At 34.3% G+C, this 22566-nt stretch overlaps 1 protein-coding gene across 1 annotated transcript; it reads left to right on the plus strand.

Annotated features, from left to right (window-relative positions):
* Nucleotides 1-33: 33 nt before the first annotated feature.
* Nucleotides 34-13184, plus strand: LOC136035353 (actin maturation protease-like). Its single transcript, XM_065717100.1, has 2 exons — nt 34-134; nt 12137-13184. Exon 2 carries the CDS (start codon nt 12220-12222, stop codon nt 13051-13053), a length of 834 nt encoding a protein of 277 aa, XP_065573172.1. The 5' UTR covers nt 34-134; nt 12137-12219; the 3' UTR covers nt 13054-13184.
* Nucleotides 13185-22566: the final 9382 nt, after the last annotated feature.

Raw genomic sequence — 22566 nt, forward strand, 5'->3', positions numbered from 1 at the left:
TGAAAAATGCACGGTTAGATGGCATTATGTGATGACAATTTTTAAATTTGATCAAGGTGGACTTTTAAAAGATGATAAAGTTAAAAGCAAAATGAAACTAATTAATTCATCAAAAGAGCCAAACTTGTATTTTCGTACGACGGATTTTTTTTCTATCAAAGATAGTACTTGAGTTTGGCTATTTGAATGAAACTTTCAGAAGAATCCGACCTGGCTTGTAGCCTACCCTTAGAATAGGCTGTTAAACGTTATATATTTTCTAAAGCCGAATTTGTATTTCTTGCTGTAAGTTACTTCCTTAGAAAGAGGGGTCGCAGTACCAAAATTATAGCAGTAGTGTATATTGCTCTGGGTATAAGCCTAGAGTTCCAGCCATACATAAGAAAACAATTCTTACTTCATAATATGTAGAATAATATTAGTCAATATTTTTTGCAGGGGGAGAACCTTTATCATCACTTCTTTCCTTGTTTTTTAAGAAATTGCTGGTGTGGCTTACACCCTCTTTTGTTATTTTAGGCCTAAGTTTGTTTAAGCAGACTCAAGCCAAAACTAAGGAAAAGAGCTTATTTTTCTTGTCTTGGATGCAATTTTTCAGGCTTCTGAAACAGTAGAGGACTAGATTTTAGAGTATGAAAGTACATTCCCTGCATAATTTATGTTCTGGGTCCATTTTTGAAAGTTTCATTCACTTGACTATATTAGAATAAACAATTGATTCACAGAAAAAATTAGTTTGTTATTTAAAGAAAATTAGTTATACTAGGTCTATAAAAGCTCTTCAGGATTTGATATTTGAGCCAGTAGCATCAGTTGGGAGGGGGAGAGGCATTTGCATCCTCTTAATATTCATGCCACCTCCCCCTGCAGGTTTAAAATATTGCTCTTTGATATTTTCATTGAAAAATGCACTTTTTCCATATGTTCATTCAAAAATTTGAATAGGTAAAACTAGAGCAAACAGTATTACTGGCTTTTGTATAAAGTGAATATACCACTTGATGCCTTTTTTATGCTCTTTACAAATATAATAATTACTTCTACTGGAAATTCAGATTTAAGCACTTTTTGACCTCTTAAAAATGACCTAAATATGGGGTATAAAAAAGGCTAAGAAAATTGGTCTCAAACCTTAAATACCTTATAACATTGATCTCAAACTTACTGTTTCATTATAAATCTATTTTTTTTAATAGATTACACAAGCACTGATTTTCCAATATTAATTTGGACAAATTAATTTTTCCAATGTTATGATGTTTTCTTCTTCCTTGACATCAAATTTTAAATAAAAGCATGCATTTTTGGTTGAAAATATGAAAGCCGGCTATTATGAATGCCAGTTATACTGTTTGCTATAAATTTAACTATATTAAATACAGCAATGGTTAGTTTACATACTTAATTTATGCTATGCTTCAAGATACAATTTACACTTCTGGAAAGTATTCTGCTCTAATTATAGTAACTTTTTGGTAGAGGGAATCAACTCAGGTTATATCTTAAACTTATTCAGAGCATTAGAGACTAGTTCTCTGGGGTTGTGCATTTGAGCTTCATTAATGATTTAATGTTAGTTGTAATCCATCCTGACTCAGAAAGATCATGTTTCAAGTCCTCATCCCCATTTGACTTGCACTGAGCAGCTTTTACAAGCATCAAAACTAGGGGATATTTTATAAGCTCCTGAAACTTTCTCAGAGTAAAAGAGGGCAAATTGGGGGTATAGCATTTTTATTGGAAGGAGGGGCAAGAGGAGTTCCACCTTCAGATAGTTAATGAGCATGGATTATACAACAGGGGAAAGCAATGGTGGTTCTGGCCCCTTCAATTTGCTTATACTAAACTAAGCATTAAGTATTATTAGATACATATTACAATAAATAAGTAACTTACTGCCAACTACAACCTCTACTTTGTTTTGATAAAAATGTAATCTTAAAAACAACAAAATGATTATAAATGTTAGATATTTAATTCAAATTATTGCCCCTAAAATTCTGCAATGGGGGCAAGTCCACCCTTGACCCCCTTTCCTCTAAAGCCACCTGTCAGGAAAAGGGATGTTAGAAAACTTGCAAAAAACACAAGCCTAAATGTGTTCTAAAGACATCTTCCCATTATTCTAAGGGAAAATCAAGTCTCTTTTTTAAAAGGGGCCATCACAAATATAGGCCAAAGCTGAGTTGAACCATTGAATCATGTTTCTTAATTAGTTTGGTAAAGTTGAGCTGCTTTCAATGTTAAGATTGTATTTACTTTCTGTTCTTCTGTTACTATAAGTATCAAATCTCATTTCAATACTTTTCTTCTTTTTCTACTTTCTGTTGTTTTTTAAAGTTAGTTCTGAGCCAAAGAAAGTAAGTAAGGAGCCCTGTCCTTTATTTTGATTTCATTAGCCTATTGTAACCAATTAAAATTGGCACAAATTATATTTTAATAATGTTATAAAACACACCAAGGTTGGACAAAGCTGGTTTTTATGGCACTTGGTATTAACCAAGTGACATATAGCAATCACAAATTCTGTTGGTCTGTCAGTCCTGGTTTTGCTACTTTAGGCACTTCCAGGTAAGCTAGTACAATGAAATTTGGCAGGCATATCACGGACCGGACCAGATTAAATTAGAAATAGTCGTTTTCCCGATTTGACCATCTGGGGGGAGTGGGGGGCCTGTTAATTCAGAAAAAATAGAAAAATTGAAGTATTTTTAACTTACGAATGGTTGATCAGATCTTAATAAAATTTGATGTTTTGAAGGATATCGTGTCTCAGAAAGGTTACTTTAAATCCCGACCGGATCCTGTGACATTGGGGGAGGGAGTTGGGAGGGGGAAACCTAAAATCTTGGAAGACACTTAGAGTTGAGGGATTGGGATGAAACTTGGTGGGAAAAATAAGCACAAGTCCTAGATGTATGATTGACATAACCGGAACGGATCCGCTCTCTTTGGGGTAGTTGGGGGGGGGGTTAATTCTGAAAAATTAGAAAAAATGAGGTATTTTTAACTTACGAATGGGTGATTGGATCTTGATGAAATTTGATATTTAGAAGGATATCGTGTCTCAGAGCTCTTGTCTTAAATCCCGACCGGATCTGGTGACATCGGGGGGAGTTGGGAGGGGGAAACCTAAAATCTTGGAAAACACTTAGAGTGGAGGGATCGGGATGAAACTTGGTGGGAAAAATAAGTAGAAGTCTTAGATACGTGATTTGCATAATTGGAATGGATCCACTCTATGGGGGGGGGAATTAATTCTGAAAAATTAGAAAAAATGACGTATTTTTAACTTACGAAAGGGTGATGGGATCTTCACGAAACTTCATATTTAGAAGGACCTCGTGACTCAGATTTCTTATTTTAAATCTCAACCGGATCCAGCGTAATTGGTGGGGAGTAGTTGAGGGGAACCAGAAATCTTAGAAAATACTTAAAGCAGATAGATCAGGATGAAACTGGATGGGAAGAGTAAAAACCTGTCTAAGACATGTGACTGACATAACCGGACCTTATCTTCTCTCTTTGGTGGAGTTGGGGGAGGGGGGGTAATTTGGAAAATTGAGGTATTTTTAACTTACAAAAGGGTGATCAGATCTTAGTGAAATTTGATATTTAGAAGGATCTTGCGCTTCAAAGCTCTAATTTTAAATTCCGACCAGATCCTGTGACATTGGGGGGAGTTGGAGGGGGAAACCGGAGTTCTTGGAAAACATGAAAATTGGGGTATTTTTATTTTACGAGTAGGTGATTGGATCTTAATGAAATTTGATATTTAGAAGGATTTATCTCTCAGAGCTCTTATTTCAAATCCCGACCAGATCTTTTGACATTGGGGGGAGTTGGAGGGGGAAATCTTGGAAAACACATGGAGTGGAGGATTCGGGATGAAGCTTGGTGGATAGAATAAGCACATGTCCTTGATACGTGATTGACGGAACCGTACTGGATTTGCTCTCTTTGGGGGAGTTGGGGGGAGGGGTTCAGTGATTTGGCGAGTTTGGTGCTTCTGGACGTGCTAGGACGATGAAAATTGGTAGGCGTGTCAGGGAGCTGCACAAATTAACTTGATAATCTTGGCTCTGGACTCTTATCTCTGATCTCTTGGCTCTTAGTTTTTCTTGCCTCGTCACAAGTGCCATATGAGCTCTTAGCTCTTGTTTCAGAACTGTTAAAGAACCAAAAGCTTGGCCATCTTACATCACCATACCTAAGGATACATTCATTCTGAATTAATTATTTATAGAATACATAGCAGCCCAGCTTTCCCTACCTTGGGACTACATGAGAACTCTTCCACCTAATGGGGGGGATAACCAAGCAGTTAAAAAGTGAAGATAGCCTGTTCCTTTCCTAAGTCTTCAATAGGACATTTTTCTTCAAGCAACAATGAATAAAAGTTACTATTTAGCAAAAATGGTGCTTGGTTAAATTCAAAAACATTACAGAATACATAAATACACAATGCCAATACATTAAACAAACATAAATTAAGTAGTGTACTCAGCTTTTACTAAGGCTGTCAGAAATGATTCAGTGCAATTAACAATAGTGTAGTGCACAATACACAATACTCATTGAACAACAAAAAACATCACTTTTTTATATGGGCAGGTGGTATGTCCTCTTATTCGTCTTTGTTGCTATTGAGGCACTGGAACATCATAGAGAGCTGTTTAGGGACTCGAATCTTACATCTTATCTTTTTTTTATATGCCTAGACTTGATAAGGCTATCATAAAGTGCCACATGATACTTTAAAAATGCAATTTGGGTGACACTTTTGGAATGGAAAGTTTGGGCTGGACACATGGACATCATAGAGAGCTAATTATGGTCTCATTTATAAACTAATTTTTATATTTAATTGCTCTTTATAAATTTTACTTTGTAAGGCAATCATAAAGTGACACATGGCACCCAGAGTGCTTTGTTTTTTTTCTTGTTTTTTAAGTAAAATAACAAGAAAGGGGGTTGTCCAATGTTAAAACTGGGCAGATAAAATTTTCCCCACCCTGTGAAAATTTTCCTCTATGGAAAATCTCTCTGGAAATTTCCTTTGTATTTGAAATAGTGGCAACATTTTTAATTTAAATTTTTGAAAAACAATGTGTGAATTATTAACTTATTTATTAAGCATTGTGTGATTAAGAATATCCTGAAAATTTTAATGTTTCTTGGCAGCATTGATGTAGAAACCTTACATTAATTAAAACTTACTAGGGATACCAATGGGAAAAATTGATGCCTAGAGTTTGAAAATTACATTTCCCTTTATATCTTTGTTTAAAAAAAAGATATCTAGAAAAACTACTCAAAAGTTTTTTTGTGTAAATCAAGGTAAGATAAGAAAAGATCATATTTATTACTGAAAAACGACTATTACAAGCCCAAATGGGCCGAATTCGTACTTTAGCGTCAATACGAAGAAGAACCGAAAACAAACAACAACGAAAAAATTATAAAAGGGTGAATGTCAAATAAGCAAAAATGTCAAAAACAGTTAAAACTAAAAAATTAAAAGGTCAATGCTGAATCAGCCAAATGTCAAAATGAAGAAAAACTCTTAAAATTAAAAAGGAATAAAGTAATTAAAAACAAAAACAATTTAGTTATGCAACCAAAAAATAGAAAGCTCAAAATTTGCAAAATGAATATTAAAATTATTCAGGTGAAAAGGGAGATAAGGAGGGGGTGAAGAGATCACTGATTGAATATGTCAACTATGTAAGGGATGAAAGTTTTTCTATAGCCTTCAGTGGAAACTTTTATTAGGGCAAGGAGGGGAATTTTTGTTGAAAATGAATGTGGGAGGTGGGGTCGAAGGGGTGACTATTGACAAGGGAAAAGGGTAGTTGTTTAAGGGTTGTGAAGGGCATTGTTAGCAAAACGCAAGGAAATTTTTACTCTCATTTCCTTGAGGGTAACTAGATTGGCTCTCTGAAGAAGGGAACTATAAGGCACTTTACCCTCGTTAAGAATAATTCTTAGGCACCTTTTTTGGACTGCCTCTATTCTGTCCAACAATTCAGTGGATATGCCAAACGCGACAGGGGTATTTGAGGGTCGGGCGTATGGGAGGAAAATCCTCAAACAATGCAATTTATGACGTTTAAATTTTTTAAGGAGGGAAAAGGCCGCATTTGCACGTTTTAAAATATCATAATATGGCAATCCCATTTTAAGTCGCTTGAGATAGTAACACCCAGTTATTTCATAGAGGTGACAGACATTTCAGGGGTAATTGGGCAGGAGAAAGAAGGGGGAGTTTTGAGAAAATTGATAGTTAAAATTATTGCCTTTAAGGGACTGACTCTCATATTGTTAGTAACAGCTTCGTCTGATATCGATTCCTTTTTAAATTTTGAAAAATGTCTCTAAGAAAGTTAGATCATCAACAAATTTCCATCTATCTGGGACATTGACACCAAGTTTGTTTATCATTCCAAGAAATAAAATTGGGCCTAAGAGGGCTCCCTGGGGCACGCCATTACAGATTGGGAGGGGATCAGGATATACATTCAGGTATTTGACGACTTACTTTCTATTAAAAAGGAAAGACACAATTACCCTAATTAAATGTCAATAGTTTTTCTACCAATGTATTATGGCTGATTAAATCAAAATTTTTTGCAAGTCCACTGCAATAACATTGAGCCAGGCATTCGGTTTTTCAAGTGTGTTATATATTGGGTCCATAAGGTGAATAAGGTAGTGGGTGGTAGATATAGAGCGTAAATTACCGAGCTGTCTTTGGTCAACATTTGGGATTATCTATACTTTCAACCATTCAGCTAAAAAGCTTTTATCAACTCGGAAAAAACTAGAGTAGAGTAATGGGCCGGACAACATCAAAATCTTGTTTGTTACTTTTCTTTTTTACGGGAGTAATAAAACCTAGTTTCCAACAATTTGGGAACTTACCAGTAGAGGTGGTTTCATTAAAAAGTAAGGACAAAGGTTCTGTAAGATTGTCAGCAAAGGCTTTAATTAGTACAATCAGGATGTCTAGCGGACAAGTACACTACTTTTAATGGTTTTAATTTTTGTCTTTACATCTGAGGGTGAAATGACGCGGAAATTGTGAGAGAGCACAAATCATATACGAGTGTCAAAAGAGAGGGGAGGGAGGCTCTGAACTATGGAAGAAAGAAATTTGTAGAGATCATTGGCTTTAACTGAGGGCTTCTCTTGGAAATGAAAATCTATATTATTATGTTTTTTCCCGCATTTTTTTTTCTATTATACCATTGTTTTGGCTCAGTAGAAAACAAATGATGCGATGACTTTACATTTGTATTATGAAGAAGCAGATTTACGAATTTCTTTTTTATGTCTTTATGCAGTGAGTTAGCTTCGGATGTTTTACCATTCCTAAGTAGATTCATTTTAATTCTAATTTAGCTTTTTTCAGTTGGCTAGTAATGTACGGTTTGTCATTAGAACATGTTTTTACTTTTTTCTCAGGGAAGGAATCTGTGTATTTTATTTTGATCAGATTTTGGAAGAAGAGACTCTAACATTAATGTCATTGTTCCCCTTGAGAGCCAGCCAGTTTTCATTAGTAATCCAAGATCCAAGTTCAAAGAACCCATCATTGGAATTTGGGTAATAAGAGAATTCAGTAAAAAGCTGGAGATAGGCCTCATTAATAAAAAAAAAAAAAATGGTTGCTTCCCTCTAACGGGGGCAAAGGGACAAATTGGCTGTAAAAAGCGTACATATTCGTACAAATCAAATCAAGGGAAGAATTCCCGTTGATTGTTGGTGTTTTTAATATCTGTTTTAAATTAAGTGAAATACAAAGGGTATTTAACTTTGAATCATTAGCATCGCCTACTAGGAAAATACCAGCGTTTGGGAGTTTGCAGAGGACAAAGTCGGCACTACTATATGCAGTTGCTGGTAGAATTGCTGTCTTTGTTCAGCATTTTGATTTGGAGAATAATAGAAGCAGCAAAACACAATAAAATTAAAAGGATGTGGTAAGACTTTGGGTCTTACATTTACCCAAATGATTTCATCATAATCTCAAAGGTTGGGAGCATTAATTAATTTAGGGAAAAATAATTACCTACAAATGATAATATTCCACCTCCCTTTTTACCTTGGGATGGTCATGAGGACGAAGTTTTATGAATGGGAGTGGTTATTAATACTTCAGTAGTTCAAGGTTCTGTGCTTGGATCTCTGCTATGGCAACTGCATCAATTTTGTATACTTAAGAGAGGTTCTCTAGTTGAATCAATTTATCGAAATTCAAGCCTTCCGCGTTCGTAACGAGGAACTTTGGGAAATTAAAACGGTTACTAAAGCGAGCAGTTTTTTGTGTGTTACTTGTGGGAGCCAGAAGGAAATGGGAGGAACGTGGGTTTGAGGGAGGAGAACCATCTTTATCGGGAAGAAGTTTGGGGTTCTTTTGGGAAGTGGGATAAAAATGAGGATAGGAGTGGGCCTGAGAGGAACGGAGGACAGCGGATAATTTTTGGATATATTATTGACATTACAGGGAACTACAGTGGAATAGAGATAATCTGTTAAACGGCTGTTGCCTGGCGATTACCATGGTGGGAATGGTGATTCCTATTCATCGAAGAGCCGTTGGTTTGTGGGAGAGAGGGAAGGGTATAAGGCCACATTCTGTGTGTGGGGAGGAAATATGGCTTCTGTATGAAAGGGGAATGTTGCAAAGGAATGTTGTTTGGCAAAGTAGGAGAAGGAGGAATGGCTACTGGTGTTTTTAAGAAGCTGGGTACAATATCGGAACGATGAGGATATTTCTTGTTCAGGGGTTCGGGACGGGAGTTGTTTGAAAGAGGAGCAGGAGTTGGTAATCTGGAGAGGTTTTTTAATTGTTGAGCTGTGTTGAACGAACCTTGATGGGTGATTTTTGTTTGGGTGCAGTGCACTAAAAAGGACGGCTAAAGAAAGAGGAGTGACTCTAACAATTTTATCTTTCACAGACTGATGCAATTTTCTTTGTAGAGGTTGGTAAAGAGAAGGGGAAACCTTAACAGCAGTTTTAGTGCAACCCAAACAACGACCATTGAAAAAAACGGTGCAAATATTATAATGCTTAAAATTGCACTCAAGCATACTACATTTGCCTAAAAGGTTGAATTTACATAAATGCAACAAATTGCAATGACTAACTTTACAATTAGGACTTAAGAATTGTTTACAAATGTTTGAGGAAATATCACTTTCGGTAAGGTCAGACTTTGTACGGTGATTTCCTTTCTCGAGGTAGCGAGCAGCTGTTATAGCTGTATGGTTATGGAAAACTTTAGGTCAAGTTTGCAATTTCTATGGTTGGAAAACTCGCAATTGCTTTAGCACTGCTACCATGATTATTTTTTGTTGAAACTTGCTTGAAGCACGATCGTTTCTATAAGTACAGTCATTTGCTCATTTACATTATCTATTTACATATCTCTAACGAGGGGATTCCGATACGTTGATTCATCACTTGGAAGACTGAAGAAAGTTTCGATCTGGACTGATACCTCACGTGAGCAGGGCCTAAGTTACTAGTGGTGGTACAAAGAATACAAGAAAGGTCAACAAAAAGAGTAGTGTTGCCCTCAGTCTGACTGGAGGCTTCCAGAGGAGGGAGTGTCTCTTCGTGACGGAGGCATTGAAAAGATGGGATCTTCTTCTGTGACAGGAGGGGCAGCAGTGATTCATTATTAAGTTCTTTGAGGATAGTAAGTATCTTAGCTCTTGAATTCAACAATGGGAACGTAGAACAGGTGAATTTAAATGATTTACCTGTAAGATTGATTGGAAGATTGTATTCTTTGATGAACAATCAGGACAAAACCATCTATCAGTTCAATTATCTGCATCAATTTTTGCACGCTTTTGAGTTCGTGCATGAAATGAATAATTTTATCCTCCACATTTAACTGAGTCAGAAAACGCAGGCTTCATGCTAGATGCCCTTCTGGAAGGACTCGCTTTTGGAATGGGGCCCTGAATATTTTTTTCTTCTGAAATTTCCTTTACCAAGCGAAGCTCAGTCCCCTAGTGATGCGTATTAAAACTGATAGCAATAGATAAAGAGTATGGGCTGGTACAGCGTATTAGTGAGCATAAAATTCCCAATTTTACCTGAGATAGTTTGACCTGCGCAAACGCGGTGAAACAGGAAGTTTAGTACATTTTCGCAAGTTTGCCATTAAACAGGCTCACCTATTTACTTGATGAAAAGGTTTCGAAGACGGTATATTTGTATAAATACCAATGTGGAACATATTAGGAAGCGTAATGGACCCCTGTTTCTCGCGTTTTTTTTATAATAAAAATGAGGACGAATTAATTGAAGAAAATTATCTGCTCAAAGTAAAGAACAAAGTTGAAACTTAAAACGAGCAACAGTTTCAAGGTTATTTAATAATGTTTTCTCCACATTATTGGAGTAGGGGCAACTGCCCTTCCCTACAACGACGCCACTGGGCTAGACAAAACATCAAGCCTTGCAAAAGCTTTATCCTTAGGTGAATTAAGCTCGAATTGTAGCAAGTTCCTCTCAGAGTCTGCACAGAAGGTATTAATGTAAGAATTTCCTGCATTTGATGCAGGTCCTTTGTGCTTGTCTCAGGTAAAAAGGGAAAATGCTCTCTTGACACTTTTCACATGTATGCTCTTTCTTTGGTTTTCAACCAGTAATAACATCATAATGTACTGCACCTCTGGATCTTTGGCATTTTCAGTTTCATTATATAGCAGCATCAAAAACAACATCAAGTGTCTAGGAAAAGGCTCTTGAAACAGATTTAAAATCGTTGTATGTTTTGAATTAAACAAATTCCCACTAACAAACTGTTCTGCTGAAAAGTTTAGAGTGGAGGATGAATACATGTCATTTAAACTTAGCTCGTTTTTTACACCTAGTCCAAAATTAGCTAATTTTTGCACTGTATCCAGACTTGCATTGTTTTGCAACGATTCAGGATTTAGCTTGTTTATGCTTCAGGTCAGTCTAGAGTTTGGAGTTAGCACTTGGAGTTTTTACACTGTGCTGGGCCTTGGCTTTTTTTTCACATGTTTTGGTCACTGAAATGCCACTGCTTTGACTCAGCTGGTTTTCATCAAGTTAATTTGGAGCTGTGACTTTGTAGAGAGTCGTGATTTATTTTCTTTGTTAGCAAATTTCCAGGGACCACGATTTTTGCCTCCACTCCTACTGATTGAAAATCCTTGCATGATTCCAGTTTGAACAAGTTGCATTATTTCATGTTAACGCATGACAGACGAGGGAGATATGTTGTTGGAGGTATACTGTAAGAGGTACAATTTTTTACTTACAAGTTTAAGCTATTTCCATAAATTCCGGTTTTAACAAGGTCCAATATGCCCACTTTTTGTGCTAAAATGTTTTTAGGAAGAATATGCCATTTCCATTAATTTGGCCTCGATCCTTGGGCTTAAGGAGTCATGTCCCCCTGGAGATGTATTTCTGGATCTACTGACAATTCAGCGCATAATATCAGCGCAATATATAAAAAAAGGATTCTAAATATTCCTTTGACCAATGTGTATCAAAACCAAAAAAAATAAATGAACTGAAATTGATAAAAAAAAACACTTTCAAAAAAAGGCTTTTGAAAGAAAAGTGAAGAGTAAAATTAAAACCAAAGACAAGTTGAAATAAAGTCACAAAGCAGGTTAAGTAAAATTTGGATTGAAAAGAAGTTATTGTATAAATGAATCAAATAACACCTAAGACTAACAAACTAAAATATCTAATATAAAAAATCCTACTAAAGATAAAGGCATGAGTATCATTTGTTCAAACATTATCAATTGAAACTTTAAAACTTTTGTTTAGAAGACAGTTTTTTATGCTTTCAAATGGAATGGTTTGGAATGAAATGGAATGGTTTATGCTTTCAAAAAGAAGATATTTTGTTATTGCCTATGAACTTGATTAATATTTTGATTTAGTTTTCTTTCTTTGTTTTTTTTATGGTTATGAAAACGGACATTTTTTCAAATATATATTTTTCAGTAAAGCAGAAATGATTAGTCTTTAGAAGGATTTGAGGAGGTAGTAGTGCATATTTTATTTGTGGCAATATCTGTTTTGTTTTAAGTTTTATTTGATTATACATTTAATTTATGTTTCTTTTAGGTTTCTATCAGCAAGTCCAAATCCAGCTATATTAAGATCCATTTATATATGCTGTCATACTATCTAGGAATTTTTCAGTTACTATGTCACCAGAGTTTGAAAAGGAGATTTCAATAGTCACAGAAAAGGCTTATTACTATTATTCAAAAACTTGTAGTGATTCCTGCGTGAATCCTGTGATATGCATTCATGAAAGCATGCCGTTACTCCAAAATGGACCTCAGTGTGGACTTGTGGCTTTATCTACAGCTGTAGCAATATTAGATCTAAAACAGAAAGTTAGAGTACAAGAATGGTTTGACGAAGCGAAAGCTAAAGGTTATACAAAGCAAGGAGAACTCTTTTCCTCCCAGTATATTGTTGATCTTGTTAATCATAAAATTGGAAAGCATGCAAAATTATTTAAGATACAGAACCTGTTAGAGAAAACAGACTGTTGGAAAAATAGTCTAAATCTAACTGAAAAAGTAGACACAATTTTGAGTTCCTTACTCAAGAAAGAAATTGTTCTTATGCCATACGACTGTGATTACAATCATGAACCTGCTTTGAAAAAAGGTCATAAGTCTCACTGGGCTGTGATAATTGGATTTGTAATTTTTTCAGACCATTTGTCTCCACTACCTTTAAAAGAGAAGACGAAAATAACTCATCCCTCTGGTATTGTGATCACAGTAGTGGATTCAATTGATGATCTTTCAAGTATATCCAAAGAACATATATATGTTGTATGTAGACAAGGAAAAAGTAAACATTTGGGGGTTTGGCCTTTGTTGAGCTTATTAGCAAGTAATTCGAATTTAGTGGAATATCCACCTTCCCTTTTGGAAGATGGTAATTACATTTTACCCACTGAAGGTATAGACATAGCTCTGAAAGACACATTTGTAGTTATAAGCAAAGAAATTGTGGGCTAGTTATATCGAAAAATATTCAAATTTATTTGTTATTGCGCATATATGTCAATAAGAAAAGAAAGTGCAACTGAAGCTTAAAATGGTTTGTTGTTATGATTTTGGAAAATAAAGTTACTCCATTACAGAAATAATCTGATCAATATATTGGTTCATTATCCCGCGAAAATACCCATTCTGGCCAGGTAATCCCATGCGATCTACATTACTTTACTAACTATTACTAACTATAGATTTATATTACTATAGATTGCTAACTATAGATAGATTACATTACATAATATTTACATTACTAACTATAGATTTTCCTGAACACTAAAATAGCTATTTGTATCCTCGATTCTTTATAGCTTTAACTTTCTGGGATACCAAAATTAGTAACCTGCTGCCATGACTTTAGATTCAAAACTAATCGAATGAAAGTTCTTAAGCCGAACTGGCCAGACATGACAACGCTGATCTCTTTTTTAATTTTTAAATTATGAAAATTGAAACTAAGTTGCGAAAGAATAGTTAACTTAGTTTCAATTTTCATAATTTTTCCTCAGTTGCTTTGATGTTCTCATTGAAATAACTCTAATAGCTTCTTTTCCGTACGTGGATCAGTAGCACAATTGTATTTTTTATTATTGGTGTTGGTTTCATTTGTTTTTAGTTTAGTGTTTTTTCTTTTTATCGTGTGCTGAGGACGCCTAGTTTAGACACAGGCGAAATATCCGCGTTATTTTAGTCTTTTCTCTCTACTGGCCGCAGTCTTGTTTGAGGTTTTTCATTTGTGGAGTTTTATCTCTCTTTCTTGTTTGTCGAAAATAATCGAGGCACCAAAGAACCGACTTTGGCTTTAATGACTATGTCATTAATGACTATGGCTTGCTGGAGCATTATTTTGAATTGAAGAGTCAATAAATGATTACTTGATTTTCTATACAATTGAAAGGAATGTCCTTAAAATGAACGAAGGACTGACAAAAATGTGTTTCATACTCAATGATTAGACTAAATTGTTTAGCTAAAATATCATGATAGATAAAAATAAGAATTCCAATGGGTTTCATCAATGCTCCAATGGAAAAAGAAAAAAAACATCTATTCCAGTTAAGTGCAAATGGTGCTACAGTCCTCACGGGATCGAAGGGACGGTATCCCCACTTACATCTGTTGTAGCTTACACTACAACAGATGCAGTCCGCCACCGGAATGCAGGCATGAATCTCCAGGAAATGGGGGCCAAACGATGCACCCTTGGCCTTGTACTTTACTTCTTAACTGGCCGAAAACAAAAAGTCTTTGCACTCCACGAAAACGATTCGGATTCATCATGGTCAGATACTTCTTGCGGGGCCCCACAAGGCACGAAATTAGCTGGAATAATTTTCCTGGCTGTAATTAATTCCCTGCTTAACCATCACGACGACCGTTACAAGTTTGTAGATGATCTGTCCATAGTGCTCGCTTACCTGGTCGAAAACACTATCATAACAAAGCAGTTTTCAGACCAGTTATTTGATCAGCTAAAGACCGAATGCTCAAGTCATGATCTTACCATTAACGTAGCCAAGTCGAAGATAATTCGTTTCAACCCTCTGAAGCGGAATATAGATATGCCCCTAGTCCCTTTCCCGATTGTGAACGAAATAAAAATCTTAGGAGTAACTTTCACTAGTGACTGTAGTTTCAGTGCCCATATTAATTTAACCGTCCACAAGACTAATGCAAGCCTTCAGACACTTACCAAAATGAGGCGTTTTGGGTGTGATACTAAAAGCCTTCTCCATACCTATACGTGTTATGTTCGCCCGTTGCTCGAGTACGCGTGCCCGGTGTGGGGTCCATCTGCTATCCGAACAGCGTACCTATTACGCGACATAGAGTGCGTCCAGAAAAGAGCAACAAGGATTATACTCCGAGACCGTGGCATACCCTACGATCAAGCCCTCGCTAAATTAAATTTATCTCCAATTAAAGTCCGGCTGGAACACCTTATTCACCAATTTGGAAAATTCATCCTAGCCAATAAGAGCCACCGATCTTTACTACCCGAACCAGCCCCTCCCAATAGCCGAACTCGATTACGGAATAAACTTGTACCCCCTAAAGTACGAACCAATCGATACGCAAACTCATTTGTGCCTTTTTTCACATCAGTTTTTAATGCTGAGTTGTAGTGTGTGATTTTTGTTTAAATGTATGACTTTTGTGAAAAAAATGAATTTAGCTCTATGCTACGATAGTTTTTAAATATACCGATCTCTCTCTCTCTCTCACTATATTCAGACCAGAAACGAGGGAAAATGCTCGAATAGAAGCTGAAAGGCACTATTTTTGGAGCAAAAGCCTACCGATTCTCGCAAAGGTCTTATTTAGGCTTCAGTTTGAATCTTTTGATGAAGCTAATCAAATTTTGAAACCTTTTGATCCATGATGAGGTTAATTAGAAATTAACCTCATGGTTTTGTAAACCACTGTTTGGCATTATTTTGACAACATACAGCGTTGTCATTGCTTTGAAAATATTGGAAATTGTCACTGCTTTCAAAGAGCAAAAATTCCCCATTTCTTGGAATTAAACTTCTTCATGTTTGAAGTAAAGACCAGAGTTGATTTTAACACTAAAACAGCTTACAACAAACTCTGAATTTGACGTGATCTTTAAAAATAACGTGGAATTCCTATGAGACAAATTTTTCGTTCTAGACTTTCTATCCAGGCGGTGAAACAATAGAGATACGATGATGTTCCAGATCCTCCTAAACATGATGGTATGTTTTAGAGGTAATTACTTGGCTTAAAAAAAAAAAAAAAAAAAAAAAAAAAAAAAAAAAAAAAAAAAAAAAAAAAAAAAAAAAAAAAAAAAAAAAAAACAATTGAGATAAAGAGCACTTGAATGAGACCTTAATCTTACTTATCTATCCAATTACCCACAACAAAACAGTATAACGTAAGCCGTTGTAAATTTACAAGCAGGAGCACCTTAAATCTAACGAAATATTTCCAAGTAGTTACCTTCCATTAGGGCTCGTCAGAGGAATACCACTTGCTTATATGGGTTTCGATGCTTTACTTTCCTTACCCCGGCAAAGTGGAGCATCTACCATCAAGCTCTTTTATGGTATCCCTATGTTAGGTAAAACCTGTGAAATACATGCATGCTAGTAAAATTATTCGAAAAATACATACAAAATAAGATTAATTCTATCTATATTAAAGTTCCATAGGTCAGTGAAACTTAAATACAGATCTGGCACAATTACAGACTCTATGTGCCAGAGGTGGGTTATAAAACAGAGTGCTTTATTGGTCACTAGAACCAATTATAGATTTAAAGTTTTTCAAGCTGGTCCGGAAACCTTGTATAAATACGTAAATCTCGAAAGAAAAATGAAAGAGATATAACATTAGAATATCCTTCAGTATTTCTTGATAATTGTTTGTATATTTACCTAAAAGTTCATTTTACAGAAAATTATATTTTTTAAATTGCCAACTAATTTTATTGGCAGAAAAACGTCTTAAGATTAATTTATGGCTAAGTGTTTTGAGATCTATTTTAAAATCTGTGCAATTACTGCAAATTCCTTGCATGCATAAATAGTTGGGATTAGAAAGCTAAATAAGTGATGTTTGAATGTACATTACTTTCAAGGAACGGGAAATTAATTACTTTAAAATTAAAATAATCAGTGTTATTATATATTCTAAAAACTACGTTATTATTATCTGAAATATTAATATAAATCCAAGAAATGGTCAGTGTCCTGTTCAACAGCTAGCCTCCAGAATTGACTCTAGTGGATGAGTATTTTTTGAAATCTTCATAAACTCCGCGCAATTTATTACCAAGAGATCATCCAGATATCTTTTATTATTTGAAAGGCAATATTTTACATTGCTTGGGCTGTTTTTATTTATCAAATATCCATATTCTAATTGACTTAAAAACAAGTTCGCTATAAACATGGACTGCATTCCCACCCATAGGAATGCCAATAATTTGTTTATATAAATTACCATTAAACCTTGTAAAAGTATTGAACAAAAAAAATTCCAGTAAATCATATACCATGTCCAAGCTATAATATTTTGAATAATAGTACTTTAAAGCAATTCGTCCATCGGGCATTTTTATGAAAAGTATCAATTTTCAAAAATGTATTATTAGGTAAAAGAAAAGATTTCTTAATGACCGTTTTCACTTTTTCGAATACTAAATTAAGTGACAGATTTGTATACAGTGTAGTAAAATCAAATGAATCGACTCTTTTAGCTGAGACCATAGCCAAAGAGTCTATCACTTGTAACGAATTACTAGCACTCCAATACGGATTAAAGTTAGAAATTTTTTTATTCCACAGCAATGTGTTTTAAATTTATTTCTAATTTCCCTTAAATTAAAGATAGGTCAGTGGCCGCAATTCTGGTTAGACACATCACTACCCCAGCAATAAAATGAGGTTTAGGTGAATTTTTATGAAATTTTACCGTCAAATATAAAAAAGGAAATTTTTTATCATTAATTTTAATATTGAATTTGTTCGAAATTCTTTCTTCTATATTTTCAATTAAACTATTATTCTCTAGATGTACGTAACTTTTTTGATAAAATATCACAATATAGTTTCCGACAAATTATGGACAATTTATTACTAGCTTTATCAACTGCTACAATTACAAATTCATTATGTATATTAGCTATTGCTTGTTTCATATTAGCATTATAAAATATTAAGTTTTCTTAGAATTATTTGAACTAATTCTATATATGTTATTTCGTGCACTAGTCAAAATCAAATTTGTCCAATTTTGAAAACTTTCTTTATTGATTTTCTCCTAATTGTGCCATTTGATCAATTTATAAACTAAAGTCATTCTTTAATCCACTAAGCATACCTGCTGGCTTTACGTGGTAGGAAAGACGGATAGACCCCATCTTCATTGTATTTTGAAGATAATGATGCTGTAAAATGGACAAATCCCCTATTACAACAAGTTCGTAAGTTTGATTCACATATGGTAAAAATTACATGCAATTACAAACCGGTTTCCAATTACTCTTCTTGTCAAATTTTTTAATTATCAAATTATAGTTAAAAATCTCTTGACCTATCGCTATTGAGAATTTATATAATTGATATGCATCAAATTACTTTGAAGGGCATTTTTCACTCTCTGCTTGTTTAAGATTCCAGGTAAATTAATATTTTCAATTTGTTTAATACTAAAATTTGCAGAAAAATGTAATATATTATCCTTATTAACCAATCTTATCAGATTTGTTATAGTTTGAAGTAAACTTTGTTTTAGCTAAAATGCAAACCGCATCATAAATTAATTTAGTTTTAGAATTACATGTTGTATTATTTCTTGCAATCTCGAATAATTTTATCAAGTTATTTCTTGATAACTTATTTAAAGATTTTACTATAATGACACATCTTATTGGTTTCACTCAAACAAGAAATATCTCTAATTTAATAAAACAAGGAATAATTCTGTGGCTCCAAAGACAAGAGAATAGACGTGTATATTCTAAAGTTACCTGGTTTATCCTACATATGAGCTTATTTCAAATGTGACTCTGGCACGTGGAAGGATCTCTTCTGAAAATGTGAGCAGCAAAATTTCAAATCATTAGAGGTTTACAAAGTTTCATCATCTAGAGATTCAAGGGGGAAACCGGTTGGCATCTTTTTGGAAACACCCTATTTTGACCCCCCCCCCTGAAAAAAAATCATAATCATTGCTACCTCCTCGTCACGGAGTTTAGTGCGGACTGAATTTTCAGATGAGAACTCCCATGCTCTTAAGGTTGCGTAAAATGCTTGTGAATTCCCAAGCCTTCTCAATGACATTTTGGCACTTTCCATCTTCATAGATTTTAAGTTTAATCCCTATTTTCTTGGTAAGGAATTGGGAAAAAAACTGGTGCTGATTCCCTAGAATTTCTAGATTCGCCCCCCTAAAATGAAAAAAAAATCCCAGGGCATCCAAATCTATTAGTACATTACAATCGACAAGGAAGAACAAAAGCGGGTAGTTGAATTGATTCCAAAAGAATATGGAAACTTCATGAGAGCCGAATTTTTGGCAATTTAACACGGGCAGGGAAATATTACTTTATTATCTGGTGACTTCAATAATACAGTGGAAATTTCAAAGATAATTGGTTAGATTAGTGATTTGGTATGTTCTCAGGTTTAAGACCGAAATTTCTTTCTAAGATAACAACTGATCCGAACTCCCTATATAACGACTGATTAGAATTCCCTATTTTTGAAGAATTGTTTTCACCCAAAATAGTCAGTGTAAGTGGTCTAAGATTATCACAAAAAAATCTTCGTATTTTACACAGACTAGATGACTTTAGATCTTGTTTCGCGAAGAGTTAAGAGACAGTACAAAATGGTTTATAATAAAATTTTCTGTTCTGATAGTGTCGTAAATGAGTTTAAAATATGATGGTTGCGAAGTTGTAAAAGGGATAATTACTCAATATTATGAATACTATTTTTGGAGAAGTATTTAGAAAGTTTACGTGGAAGTATCTAGGAAAACTTTAATCAAACTCCTTTGCAAGAAAGCTGATAAGAGTGAGTGTGGTAAGTACAGAGAATTCAGCGTGATTTCTCTAACTTGGCGTCGTGCCTACACCCAAAGCCACACAGGAGAGGCCAATAAAAATTCTTTTGACAATTTAGAAACATGGGATTTATTTCGCGAGGAGTTAAGAGACAGTTTCAATAGAAAATAATAAGGTCTTCGGTGCTGATAGTGTGTTAAATGAATTTTAGAAATATAGCTGTAACAAAGTTAGAGATAAATTACGGATGAACGATTTTTGAAAAAGGGGAAGTAATTAGTTAATAAGTAAGGTGTTAAGAGTGAGCGTGGTAATTACAGAGGCATGAGCTTAATTTCTGTAGTTTTAACAAACAAATACAACGTAGAAACAATAGGGAAAGTTTTTTCAAGACAATGGAAATTATTTATGTAGATATTTCGGCCCTATGTCCAAGGGCCGTCTTCAGCACAATACAATACTATATATATATATAAAAGAACTTACATCAAATTGTGAGAATTAAAACTGAATATAAAAACACTTATTAAAACAATTTTTTTTAAAAATATAGCCCTAGCATCCTTACTTCAGCGAAGTTCAACCAGGACTGGCGAAAAGAATGAAATGAAGAAATATAAACTCATTCAAACTAAAGAGAATAAAATGATTAGATGCAATTTCTTAAAGCTAATCTTGCTTGTTTAGCAGCCTGTCTCAAAGGCCTTTTCGTAGTTGGTTCAGTACTATTATAAATTGGTTTAGTAAAATATTTTGTTAGATCATTTTTAATTAAATTTGAGTATAAAGAATTTAGTGAGTATTCCCCTAAGTCCCTGTTCAAAGAAATATTTTTATTTATTTTGAGATTAATTTCAATTGATTCTCGAACCACCTGTTTTATTCCCAAATCATTACTAATAAGTGAAGAGTTTTCAAAAAGTATCATGTGGGACGGATTATTAAATATATGCCAACCTAGAGCAGAATCAAAGGAATTGTTGGAACCATTTGAAATTAAGGCCTTGTCTATGTCATTTTTATGCTGTTGTAACCTTTTGTCTAGATTCTGATGGGTCCTGCCGACATAGTATTTTCCGCAATCACAGGGTATTTGATAGACCCCTCTTTGGCGAGTAACTGGGGTCTTATCTTTACCCGAATTTAAGAAATTGATGATTTTAAAATTATTAGTAAAAACTACGTACAGATTATTTTTTGTGCAAATATTTTTTAATTTTGTTGTAATCTTTGGGATATATGGAAGATAGACAATATTTGAGGGCTTATCAATAGCCTCACATTGTGAAGTATCTTCTTCGATTTTACAAGAATGTCTTTTTATTCTACGGCTAATTATTTTATTTACAAAAGGAATGGGGTATCCATTACCAAAAAGAATACATTGGAACCCCAGGAAATCGAAACACTAGAAAAAGGTCCAAAATTTTCTTTTCTACCGAAACAGGTTCCTGTGGCAGATATAGTTTCCTCTCTAGAGTCCGCTTTGCATAAACACTATCCTTCTGTCTCTAACCCGGATGAAGTTAGATCTGGTCTAATAAATATCCTCTATAATAGTCAAAAAAAGTTTAAGCCTCCTACTAATTCCACACCGGAAAATTTGCATGACATAAAAATACTATCTAATCTCCGAAAAGATCCTTCTATTATAATAACTAAAGCAGACAAAAGCAATTCACTTGTTGTCATGAATACAACAGACTATGACAACAAAATTTTTTCGCATTTAAATGACACAATTACATATCAAACAATAACTCATGATCCTACTGATCAGTTCACTAATAATATTATAAATGAATTAAAGCAGCTAAAACAAAATGGTAAAATCACCCCACAACTATACAATAAATTTTTTCCCCGTGGTAGTTTCTGTCCTAAACTCTACGGTTTACCAAAAATACATAAACAGGGTATTCCCTTAAGACCTATTGTAGCTTGTACTAAAGCTCCCGCTGCCAATATTGGAAAATGGCTTTGTGCAGCTTTCAAACCTTTATTGTATTCTCAAAATTCCTATATCCATAACTCGGCAGATTTGATTAAAAAACTTAGCAACACAAGTATTTCAGAAAACACAATAGTTAGTAGTTTCGAAATTGTTTCCATGTATACAAATATAGATGTAACTATTTCAGAGGAATTATTAAAAAACAAAATAGAAGAAAATTACCACTTGATCGAGACTTCAGCGACAGGAATTGATTGTGAAGTTTTAATGACTCTTGTTAAAATTTGTAATAAGTTTTCTATGTATTTTCAATTTCGCGATTCTTTTTATCAGCAAAAAAATGGATTACCCATGGGGGCACCTTTATCCAGGCTACTAGCAAATATTTACGTTGAGAATCTAGAGAATTGGGCATTGAATTCTTATTTTCTAAAACATGTCTATTGGGGTCGTTATATGGATGACGTAATTTCACTTTGGAATTATGGGGAAGCTGAACTTCGGGGCTTCTTAGATCATCTTAACACTTATGACCGAAATTTGCAGTTCACCCTTGAAGTTGAAATTGAAAATAAACTACCGTTTTTAGATGTATTAATTATTCGTAATGCTGATGAACTGGATTTTACTATATATCGAAAGCCAACACAAAACAATAGATATCTTCACTTTAATTCAAATCACCCCCCACAAGTTAAAAGAGCAGTTGTAATTTCCCTCATTGATCGTGCCCTAAATATTTGCTCCCATTCATATATAAATGCAGAAATAAATTTTATCAGAGATATTCTTTTTGGTAATGGATACCCCATTCCTTTTGTAAATAAAATAATTAGCCGTAGAATAAAAAGACATTCTTGTAAAATCGAAGAAGATACTTCACAATGTGAGGCTATTGATAAGCCCTCAAATATTGTCTATCTTCCGTATATCCCAAAGATTACAACAGAATTAAAAAATATTTGCACAAAAAATAATCTGTACG

Source organism: Artemia franciscana, chromosome 14 (assembly GCF_032884065.1).
Source record: "Artemia franciscana chromosome 14, ASM3288406v1, whole genome shotgun sequence".
Lineage (NCBI taxonomy): Eukaryota > Metazoa > Arthropoda > Branchiopoda > Anostraca > Artemiidae > Artemia > Artemia franciscana.